Source organism: Seriola lalandi, unplaced genomic scaffold (genome assembly GCF_002814215.2).
Source record: "Seriola lalandi dorsalis isolate HSWRI2012SDOR001 ecotype SW California unplaced genomic scaffold, Sedor1 jcf7180002054598, whole genome shotgun sequence".
Lineage (NCBI taxonomy): Eukaryota > Metazoa > Chordata > Actinopteri > Carangiformes > Carangidae > Seriola > Seriola lalandi.
The window spans coordinates 696,736-708,885 of NW_019525151.1; the positions used below are offsets into that span (position 1 = coordinate 696,736).

Below are 12,150 nucleotides of genomic sequence, written 5' to 3' on the forward strand. Positions count from 1 at the left end.
GTTGACAAGGGTAAGAACTGCTTCTTCAATTTTCCTACCCAACAGGTTTTGATTAGTGATTGATGGTGTTAAGTTAGAGAAAAGTGTGAGGGAGATGTAAGTCAGCCAGTAAAGGTCTAAACACCAGGGATGGTGTTCCGACGGTGGGTAGGGGCTTCCAAAATCGTAGATTGCCGCAAAATAAAAAAAAGGTAGGTTTAGACTTTTATTATTAACTTAAGTATATTCAACAGTCGATATGCAAATGCCTGAATTCTGAGTGCACCAATGACGCACATTGTTGTTCAGGAGAATTGAATGAGCCACTCGCAGCTTAAATAAACAAATGAATAAATACATTGCAAGTAATGGTGAGACAGCTACAGAAGAAAATATTAAGTGTTAAATCTTTGGAAAAGCGTTTTGCTCTGGCTTGGTGTGGGTGCAATTGATGGTGTTGTTCCAAAATCGCCATTTGTTTGATATCCATTACCATACCTATTATGTCATTCCCTATTCATACAAAATGGTATACTGATTTTATTGTTGGCTACATATGTATACTGTACTTGTACTAATTGCAAAGACAGTATTCTTTGGCAGTAAATTTGTAGCATAGAGGTGGCACATTACTTTTTACTTTTTTTCATCCCACAGTGCTACATTACACTTGTCAGTAAAAGTAATCAAGATTCAACAGAGGGAGGTATCAGTCAAGCTCCCACACATTCCTGACCTAATCAGGCAAAACAAGTGAAAACACCTGGGCTGGTGCACCCCAGGAAAGGCATTTAATTATCTCAAATGTTTGATGGCCTGGATTGCACCAGTTGGCTGCCAGTGATCAGCAGCTTCAGGGCTTTCTGCCCTGAAATCCCACAGTTGCAGATTTACTGGCTCATTTACCAGAGTAAATGCCAGGTGTCAAACAGAAGTGAATGCAAGAGGTGTTCATACAGAGTAGTTAAAAATAGTGGGACAATTGTCATCATTGTTAACATTTGTTATTGTTGTACTGTTACCTTTAATAATTTCTCTATACAGTGAAGGTTAACATTTCAGTCCAACAGTGAGTGAATTGCTTTTTTTGGCTTCCGTGTTTATGGCCAGGTCACTACCCCAGGGACTGATGGTGGGTTATATAGTTAAGTGTTGCTCTGATTGAGGTACTTGCCTCTGGCAATAAAAGGTCAACATAAATGATTAATGAGAGGAAAATGTCATAAGGGAGAGGAGGGAGTAAAAAGGTGTGTGAGGTAACGACTCCTACATCCTAAATTTTCTTCTGCTCTCCTTCCATTTCAATTTTTATAATGCATACCTCACTTTACGTTTAACACCTAGGTCATGTCAGTACAATTTTAAAAAGTAGGTCCTTTAGAACAATATTTACATGTGGCTTCAGTGCTGATCGCAGCCGGGTTGCTGTTACAGCAGACAGACAGATCGATCACAGATCAGCTTTGGCACAGTTTCCTCTCATGTTGTTTATCCCTTTAACTGTGAGACTTTGACCTATCCTGTGTATTCAGATCAATGAAGAGAGAATTCCTTATCAGACTCCCACAGAGGTGAGTCCATTGAATCGCCTCTGAGTTCAGACGAAAGCTCTTTACCTCTAATTAGAACCCTTAAAAATTCTAATGAATGCCCTTATGAAAATATATTTAATGGCCCAATGTCAGCAGGAGACCATCCACTGATGTCAGATTCATCTCATTAAGAATTCACTTGTGTGTTTTTGTATGTGTGTATGTCATTAGTCAGGTTTCAATTGCAGTTTAGCACAAAATAGAGGCGATTTGGTTCTTTTTAGGTTTTTTTTTTTTTTAGAAAAGACACCAAAACACAATTTAGAATGGTCTGTGTTTCCATTGAGTTATGTTATGTGAATAAAGCTGGGTTTTCTCTCTTGAGATATCGTTCCAATTAAACATGACGACGGATTCCCAGCAGTCTTCCTCAGTTGGAATTGGCTCCCTGGAGCACGATTTGCCAGGCGTCACGACTTGAGTGTTAGTGTTGTCGTTTCACTTTTGTGAAATATTGCTTAGTCAAATAGTCTGAAAAACCACCTCATGCGAGCATATACATTTTTTGTTTTATACATTTTAGTTTTTGGATTAATTACTCGTTCAAATTTTAAAATTGCCCATTAAGCATGTTAATGGAAACCGCAAAGACTACATTCTTGCTTCAACCTAACAGGAAGATCCAGTACAACTATACTGCTGTTGCGCTTCTGTATTTTTAGTCTCCTCTGAACAATTTTTGACACCACATGACAATTTTATCACACAAAAGCTAAATTTCTTTTTAGAATTGTCTTTATTGTTAACACTGGTCATTCAGGTGCACAATGATTACAAAATAGTCTCTCTCACAGAAAGATGACAGGAAACAGTTTTTTCACTTTCACATGAAAACTGCAGACTTTCACATCACCTTGAAATACTTAAAGGGTATATACAATACCGAAAAAGGTTGCACATGAGTGCCAAACACATTTAAGGTTTAAGGTTAACATTTACTGTACATCCAATTAAGATGTCATTTTTAAATTACAAAATGAAAAACATTGAGGAAATCGAGATTTTCTTTCAGCATCCCTTTAAAAATATCATGTCCAAATACGTCAAGAAATCAGCAACTTACTTATTCATTATTATTCACTGAAAATATATATACATCTACTGTGTGTGTGTGTGTGTGTGTGTGTGTGTGTGTGTGTGTGTGTGTGTGTGTGCATATATATATACATCCACCAGTTCACATTATTATAATATAATCTAGTTTGTCCTCATCAAACAACAAAAATACATTATTCTAAAGTTTATGTTATATACAGATGGTACTGCTCTATTTGTAGTCCACACTTGTTTCCACACTCTTTTCCCTTCTCCCCTTTGAATAATATCATAAACCCGTTGACAGAATACCAATGAATTGTGATGTAGCACTGACCAGTCCATTCAACTGAGGTTTGTTGATGAAGCTGCTGTGATCAGCTGGGAGGTGGTTGTTATTTTTTGCCCTCTTTGCTCTGATGCTCCCACGGCACAGGATCATTTTCCTCTGTGTTCGATCCTGTCTCCCTCTCGTGCCAGAACTGCTCCACATCAGGCAAGACAATCCCATCTTTGAGACTTACCCTGTCTGCTTCTCTTCCTCCTCCTCCCCCTCCTCCCCCTCCACCTTGTTCTGGCTGGAGTTGAGCGTCTCTGCTGGGAACCTGGCTGGAGCTTGATCGAAGGCTCCTCTCCCCTCTCAGCTGGCCTGAGGTCTCTGGTCTAGGACAAGGCGACTGTAGAGTGGTAGGGTTGTGAGGTCCGGGCTTTGGCTTCTGTGGAGGTTGTTTGCGCAGGGTGAGGCGCCTCCACAGCCCCCTGTAGCCCTCTCTGAACTCCTCGGAGAGGGAGAGGACGATGAGAGGGTTCACTAGCGACAGAGAGAAGGTGAGCAGCTGAGCTGAGAGGGTTAGAAGAAGAGGAGGAGCGGAGAGGAGAGGCTGAGCTCCTTCAATTTCTTTCTCTGCTATATGACGCTCCCAAACCCACACCACCCACTGAGGAAGCCAGAGAATAGCCATAGCCACAGTCAGGCTGAATAACATCAAGGTGAGCTTCCTGGATCTGATCTGTGTACGTAGATTCTGAGTCTTACTGGAGCGGCGCTGGCACTGGCCATAAGCCCTCCAGAAATACATCAGGGAAAAGCTGAGAGGTGCACAGTACACCCCTAGGGGGTATGCTTTGACGTACACAGTCATAAAATTCCGGGCTTCAGGAGGAACCATCAGCACACACACTACCCCGCGTATCTTTCTCTGCAGTGTAGCAAAGAGCCAGTGAGGGATGGTGACAGAGCAGGCGGACAGCCAGATGAAAAAGAGCACTACCAGGATGGAGCCCAGGTGGATGCTCACTTGCTTGGTGGGGTTGGACACGTAGCGGTAGCAAGCTTTGGCCATGACTGCCACTGTGAAGCTCTTCGCAGCCATGCAGGACTGGAGGAACCAGTCGGCCGTCTTGCACACCAACCATCCCAGATTCCAGCTGGCTCTGGAATAGGAAGCAGCCCTGAAAGGCATGGCAAACGCGAGCACCAGCCCATCAGCAAACATCAGGTTGAAGATGAGGGAGTTGATGAGAGACAGTTTGCCCTTATGTGAATTTGAGAACAAGATTACCATCGCAGTGAGATTACAAGCCACACCTAAGATACAGATGACTCCCAGGATAGCTGGCACCAGGACCCTCAGCTCCCCAGGGTTCAGGTGATAGAACGAGCCTCGTTCATTGAAGGACCATTTGTCTATGGAGCTGTTCAGAACAGTCATATTGTTCCCACTCAACTTATCCATCCTCTCCTGAAAGATGGTGGTCTGATATTGGAAAAAGTCAAAGGCAGCCAGGAGATGAGAAAAGGTTCTGGATAGAAGATTTCCAAAAACACAGAAGCAGTGTAAGGACAGGCTTGGCAAAATATGTCTATAAAAATGCCCACTCTACATCTAGACCTGTTACAATAATCGTCTCGGAGAATGTATCGATTGACAATCAGTAGTCAAAGTGGAGCTCCTCTCTGTCTCTGGATATATCCCGAGAAGCAATGATGCAGCTTCTGTGGCTGGTTATAAAGATGCTGTTTGATTGACAGCTGCTGTCCCCAGCTGACAAGATGTGCGTAGACCAGAGCCTCACAGGGCCAATTAGAGAAACTCAGCATAATGTGCACAGTACGACATATGAATTTCATATTGAATGTGGTATGATGTCTAATTTGTGTAAATGTCTGTGAATTAGTGGTCATTACAAAAAGGTTTTTCTTGCGGAGTTAAGAGATATTGATGCTAGGGATTTTTTTAACTCAAAATCAGTCATTACAGCAATGGTATTTTAAGAATTATTACAAATAAAACAGGAAATACAACATTTGAAGCATACAAAAGCAACACAGATGGATCTTGTCATTTGTTTATTGTATGAGCTATTTGGATGGGTCAGCAACCTTCATTTGGAAGCGTTTTTTTCTGCTGTTAAAATGATAAGTGTAGTAATAAGAAGAAATTAAGAAAAGTGTGACAGTTGTTAGTAATTTGAAATCAACCAACTGTGTCCAGTTAATGGAAATCATGTGTCCTCCTTTACAAGAGCGAGACTGCCTTTACATGTCTTACTCTCGTCCACATGAGGGCGCCATTGCACCATAAGCATCAATGAACATAGTCAGGATGTGATACATTAGATTTACAGTGGCAGGAAAAGGGATGTGAACCCTTTTGGAATGACCTGGTTTTCTGCATTAATTGGTCATAAAATGTAATCGGATCTTCATTTAAGTCACAAATGTAGACAAGCTAAGCTAATATCACACAAACAATTATGATCTTTTGTGGATTTATTGAACACATCCATTTAACATACTGGTATAAAAAGTAAATCAACCCTTGGATTTAATAACTGGTTGAACTTCCTTTAACACCAAAAACCTCAAAGCCGCATTTCCATTAGCTGCTGATCAGAACTCCTCAGTGTTCAGGAGGAGTGTTCTTCATACAGAACTGCTTAAGCTCAGTCATATTCTTAGGATGTTGGGTATGAGTGGCTCTGTTCAGGTCACTCCACGGTGCATCTGTTGGATTAAACAATCCAACAGGTGTTTTTTCTTTGAAGTCATGATTCATTGATGTTTAGGGTCATTGTCCTGCTGCATCACTCAGCTTGATAATTCATTTTCCCCGGCAAAGCAGCTCAAGTCACAATGCTCCCTCCACCAAACTTCACCTCTGGGATGATGTTTTCATGTTGGTGTGCAGTGACCATCATACCTAGTGCTGCATGTTCTTCCCAAACTGTTCAACCTTAGTTTTATCAGTCCACAAAACATTTTCCCAGTAGTGTGGAGTCAAGGGGTGCAGTGATGATGCTTTTGGAGAGCAGCAGCTTCCACCTGCTCTATGCAACCATGCACCATGACTGTGTATTGTAGACTAATGAACAGATATGTTATCAAGCTCCAATGCTTCATTCAAGCCTTCAGCTGTTAGTCTGATGTTCTTTGTTTTATTACTGATAATTCTGCATTGTGCTTCCTGAGTAATCTCAGCTGAGCCATCACTTCTAGAGAAACTGTCTACAGAACTAAATCATCCCCATTTATGGTCAGTTTGTCTAACTGTGGACTAATGAAAGTCTCAAGTCTTAAGTGTTTTTTATAAGTCAGAGTTGCATTAACCCACACCTTCAATCTGGTGTCATTGATCCAACTCCAGGTTTGATATCTCCTGACTCCAGTTACCTTTTGTTCATGTCATTAACGTAGGGGTGCACCCAGTTTTTCCAACCTACACTGTAAATATTTGATTGATGTTTTCAGTATGGACAAGAACAATACAATGATTTGTGTGTTATTAGTTAAAACAGAGACAGCTTTATTCATTGTAACTTTATATGAAGATCTGAAGATTTTATACATAAATAAAGATAATTCTAAAGGGTTCACTTACTTTTTCTTGCCACTGTATATTCAACTGAGTCAACACCCTTAACAGAGGAAGTCCAACAATTAATGATTTGAAGTCGCACATCTTTATTCTTTTTTATTCAAAGAAAGTCCAGTAAGCATAAAGACTGCATGGTAATTAATTGCATTTCAATACATTCTGAGCTATAAAAGGTTTTTTTTTTGTTTCAATTAGAAGTGTCACAAAGGAGGTTGTCTAGAAGACATTAATGTTTAAAGGAATCACACTTAATAATTCCCTGATTTCACAGAGTTCATTTAGACCTTTGACTGCTTTCCTTTATAGGAGCTGGCTCATAACACAAATCTGAGACAAGTGAGATCAGAGAGCCAAGTGCTGAAACACAACCTGCTACCAGCTCACGTCACCCATCTTCACCAAGAGGAGGAACGTGGACAGGCACCACAGCAATCTTAAATCAAACATTTTTAAACTGGCTCCTTCTGGACAAAGCAAGAAACATTTTGCATAGTGCCTCAGATGATCTGTAGATGTTCAAATAGCTTTATGCAGGCTATCAGCTTCATCAGATTCAGATCCAATGCATGCAAAAACAAGTTCAAGAGCTAGGCTAGCATTATCTTATGCCAAGAAATCTGAAGGTGACTTTCAGTAATATTGGACATGAAAAGGTCACGGTTTTACCATCTACAGATCATTTTAAGCACTATCCAAATAAACGTGGTGAGCGATGCAGTATTTTTCTTTTTTTTCAGCATGAATCTTGCAAAAATATTTTATTGTGGCTTTGTCGTGTCTCTGGCAAATTGATGACATCTGACTGACTGCTATGTGATAAGAGCAACAATGACTTTGTACACATCACAGCGTCCTCCCCTGAACTCACAAGCATGTAGCCAGTGCTTTAATGTAATCATGACTACACCGCTTCAAGCACTTTTTCCACTTGGGACCTCAGTGGAGCTTTTTTTGTTTTTGTTTATAGAGAGAGAAAGAGAGAAAAAAACAAAAAACAAAAGAACTTCCTAAGTTAACATTTCATTTTAAACATTCGCACTCCTGCCTTGTACTCAGTCCCCTCCCCCCTCCCGCGCCCACTACATCGAACCCCCACATACCAAAAGAAGGCACCACAGCTTCTAAACAGACTCACTGACCGAGAGAAGGACTCAATAAAACAACAGCATTAAATAAACCCATTGACACAGCCTGGAAGGGCTTCATTCACATTACAGACTACAGCAGTCTCAGCAGGGAGACACAGAATTGGTGCTAGAAAGACTGACCGTGTTGTGTCACAGGCAGAGAGAAACACTTAGTTTCTGGGGTCAGAGTTAACAGTCTCTTCCTCTTCTGTAGGAATTCTGCGGCAGGTTACACTGTCCAAAACTTTGATCACATGCACTGTAGCATGAGCAGAGTGAAAGAGAGGGGGCACTGTTGCTACATGACAGTGAGCCACTGTCATGTAAGCTTGGTTTCTGTCTGTGTGCTCTATTTTGTGTCGAGTGTACCCACATCAGCCCCTTTCTTCAGGGTCCAGAGGGCTGCTACATCATGTTATTCATGCAGCAATCCTCTTGTTGCGTAAATGCAATTCACTTCCTTAGATGTCCGCATGGCTAAATAAATTAAAGTATAAGTCACATTGAAGAATGACAGTCCATTCTTGATTTTAAAGGAATTTTTTTTCCTCAGGTTGTATCCAGGTTGTGTCAATTCCCCGCTTCCCAAAATTCATACAGTCCACTTCAGACACTGGATACTCAGCCGAGCTGCAAAATTGAAGACCAGCAGCAACAAGACATAGGGAGAGGACGAGAAGGATGTAGATAAGGGCTCTATATCTCTACTTCTCCAACCCTTCCTCTCCCTGTAGCCCCTCACATGTACGGGGGCCACGGGTCAGCAGGGCGCAGATTGCCCTTTAGTTGACCTTGTCTTGGAAGATGTAGAGGTTGTTGGTGGCAGCTACAGCGATGATGTTCTCATGTGGGTGCCACGTGGTGTGTAGGATCTTCTTGCTGAAGTCTAAGCTGTCTACACTGATCTCATCCTTACGGCGTTTCCCACCTACACACACCTGGAGGACAACAGATGGGATAAAGAGGCGTTAAGACGTGATTTTAAAGTGTACACTAGAACATCTAATTGTGATTGTTGAATCTACTGCAGTCGCTGCCTCTGACTTTTTCAGGACGTTTTCATGGTCAAAGCAAGGGACATGAACATACATGAAAAAATATAGGTATAAAAGTATTAGTAAAAAAACATCAATAACTGGCCACACGGACACAACAATTGTTGACCATGTGAGGAATTTCATCATGGGCCAGTAGTCTGAGAAGTTTCATTTCTGTAGCCTTCAAAAAATTTCAGATATTAGTGATTTTATACACAATTAATTAAAAAAATTGAACCAATTTATTATTAGAGATATCAACAAGCTGTTTAAATGTTCTGGTCATGCTTGACATGACCGAGTGGAACCATGTTTCCAGCCATCAGCATCTCAGTAGTTATTTGTCTTGAGTAAGATTTGTTTTATTACCATAGTGCCCCCTAGTGGCGAAATTGCATGAAATTCGACAGCTTGATTCATGTTCCTACTCTATACACTTAGTGAAATTTGGTTGCGGTTGGATGAAGCTTTCAGTCAGCCTATCATGGAAGAAACAATTGCAAGTTTCCTCACTGTGGGATTAATAAAGGACTCTCTTATCTTAAGTGATATCTGGCTCATCTGAACATGATATGTATCAAGTTGGTGAAGCTTGGATAAAGACATCAGAGAGGGAATCAAAAGTAGGCCTATGAAAATTTGATGATGCAAAAGGCATTGTTTATATCAGTCTCTTCAGCATCATCCAAAGACACCAGTTTTCTTCTCCACCTCTCAGTTGCAAATACATTTTTGCAATATTTGTAAGCTGATTTCTCACCTCATGGCGGTGCTATTGTTACCACTATTGAGAAGGTGATGCACTGAAGTATGCGGAAGCTGTTCACCAAGTTGTAGCTTTTATGATATCATGTTTCATCATGTTTTGCTCATTTCCCATGGACAACCACTCAAATAAATTCATTAAACAATTAATATAAAATTGACTATTACAGATATCTGCACCAAGAGTAATAACACACATATCCTAACCATGCTTAATATGCGAGCTTTGAAACCATGTTTCTAATTGCAAATGTGTAGAAATAGTAGTGTGACTAGTGTTTTTGGCCACTTGGGGGCAGCAGAAGAATCTCTCAAACATAACACTGACACAAGAGTAAATATGGCAAATGTGTTAACAAACAGTTGCCTATTTGCACATCCAGGAGACACAGAACAATATTATCATTCATTCAGTGTCATGTTTCTTGCCAGTTAAAAATGAAGTGGTCACACACTATTCTCTCAGCTGTGTGTTGGTACTTAACCCTGAGATAAATATGTGGCTCTTTAGCAGCTAAACGCTCCACCATGTTCACTACACTTCTGTACAGTGGCTTCATCAGAGCTTTGTTTACTGAATACAGCAGTGATGAAATGGGATTGTATGAGAGTGAACCAAAACAGTAAAGTTACGGGCTGTACAACCAAAACCCTGGGCTGATAATGTTCTCTGTGTTCACCTCTTGATAACTTTCACATTACACATAGTTATTTGATCCATTGTTAAAATAAAAATATTTATTAGTGGGCCTTTGTTGCATGTCATACCCTACTCTCTCTCTGAATTGAGCAAATACTTGCTTCTACTAAGGATAAAGTATATTTAATTTTTAAATGCATCATGTCACTTTCCTACTATTAGTCATACCTAGTGCATAAAATTCCCACAGTTCTGCACTGTTAAGACAAGTGTATTTTGTATGTGCAATAACTGGATAATATCATAAGTAATTCTAATTTCTGTATTTTCGCTATAATGGTTCCCAGTCATCAAGGTTATAGCCCGGCTGACCAGCAGTCCAAAACTCCAAAATATTTAGTGTACGATCATAGAATACAAAGGAAATCGGCAAATATTCACATTTTTGGAGGTGCAACCTCTGAATTTCTTGAGTAAAAAATTTGAGTAAAAAATTACTTAGAAAATCAATATTCTATTCTTGAAGACATTTCAGCATTTATCCAAGTAGAGTTATCTTTGACTTGATGTAGGTTCATTTGTGTTGATGAGAGTTGCTTTACCTTGCGAGGCTTGAGAATGGCTCTGGGTTTGCTGTTTTCTCTGGATGCTTCCAGTGTGACGTCACGTTTGGTGTTACGGTCAAACATTCGGAAAAAATTGTTATAGGAACCGGTCATTATGACGCTAAGGAGGAGCAGAGGAGAGTGGAGGGTTATTGGGGGATGGATGGATGGATGGATGGATGGATGGATGGATGGATGGATGGATGGATGGATGGATAAGTGGTCTCACCTGTCTGATCCATTCCAGACACACTCAAACTTGTCAAAGATGCAGTCATTCTCATACAGAGAACAAAGTTTGCCCCTTAAATAGTCGTGAACCTGAAAACAAAAACAAACAAAAAATGATTATGGAAAACCAGTTGGTGGATTATGATCACAGTTTTCAAGCACCTAAAGTTTGTCACATTGCCTTTCAGTGGTCGTCAACCACACAACCATAAGCTGCAGTACCATATGCTCCACTTTCAGTAATCCCTCCAGACCTGGTGACCTATGCTAAGATGTTAGGTAGCAGGTGGAGGCGGAGTTGGAATTGGATAGAGAATCCCTTGAGTCCAGCTGATGGCCTTATCAATCATGACCTGCCCTAAGATGGCGTCCCCTGATCAGACGGTGTGGATCTGACCCCAGTGACCACACAGTGGGAGGTTTTGCCCTTCAGGTTGCATCAGCACTGACACTATCCGTCTTCTCTTACGGACAGTCTGCTCAATAAGCCCTCCTGGGGTTATCGCTAAGGATGACACACTGACAGTGCAACACGATTATATTGAGTGATTAGTCTAAAATCAATAAGTTTTGATTTGATCCAGGCCTAACTGTTATCTACTAACTTCACCAGCTGAGAGTTATCTTTGGAGGCTTTCCGACGGGCGCATAAAAGCATGATGAAACCATACCTGGTATGTCTCTAGTGGTTTGTTCTCCATTTGAAGGTCCCACACCTTGACAGTGAGGTAGTCCCTTGTCATCAGATAGCGCCCATTGTGGCTGAACTTCACGTCTGAGATGGATGAGATGATTTCAGAGAAAAAGGAGCGAGTGGAGGGATCCTCTGGCTCCTCAAAGTCTACGACAGAAAAGAGCAAAAAGCAGTCATCTTCTGACAGAGAGAACACTTTTTCACACCATAGGAGGTCGCCGCTTAAAAGAGATATTCTTCCTTATGCAAGTCTTTTAATCTTTCACAGCGAGAAAACACAAAGTAGATTTTGTTTGTGTGGTGTGGGGCCGTCATTAGCGAACAATAACACCCACAACAATGCCTGGTTTTTTGCGGCAGCTGCATCTCTTCACAGGATTACTTCTCTGTGTGTTTAGGGAGACAGTCGTGGGTCAGCATGCTGGGTAAATATTGGTTATGATTCATATTGATTTTGGCAGCTGCTGATCTGTGTGCAGGCCAACACCCCGGGGATGAGAGCCAGGCATTCCATCGTTAGCTGTCGAGTTATTGTTCCTCCTCCTCTTCTCCCCCAACATCCCCCCC

At 41.1% G+C, this 12,150-nt stretch overlaps 2 protein-coding genes across 3 annotated transcripts in view; both read right to left on the reverse strand.

Moving 5' to 3' along the window:
• Window positions 1-2,338: 2,338 nt before the first annotated feature.
• Window positions 2,339-4,550, reverse strand: gpr151 (G protein-coupled receptor 151). The gene has a single exon (XM_023419361.2). It carries the CDS (start codon window positions 4,340-4,342, stop codon window positions 3,002-3,004), a length of 1,341 nt encoding a protein of 446 aa, XP_023275129.1. The 5' UTR covers window positions 4,343-4,550; the 3' UTR covers window positions 2,339-3,001.
• A 2,000-nt stretch (window positions 4,551-6,550) lies between these two features.
• The window catches only part of ppp2r2ba (protein phosphatase 2, regulatory subunit B, beta a), a 45,848-nt gene continuing 40,248 nt past the window's right edge, over window positions 6,551-12,150 (reverse strand). For both annotated transcript variants that reach the window (XM_023419346.2, XM_023419347.2), the window contains exons 7-10: window positions 11,561-11,730; window positions 10,888-10,979; window positions 10,656-10,779; window positions 6,551-8,549 (exon numbers count right to left, since the gene is read on the reverse strand). In XM_023419346.2, coding sequence (XP_023275114.1) covers window positions 8,394-8,549; window positions 10,656-10,779; window positions 10,888-10,979; window positions 11,561-11,730 — 542 coding nt within the window. In that variant the 3' untranslated portion in view covers window positions 6,551-8,393. The remainder of the gene's footprint in view (window positions 8,550-10,655; window positions 10,780-10,887; window positions 10,980-11,560; window positions 11,731-12,150) is intronic.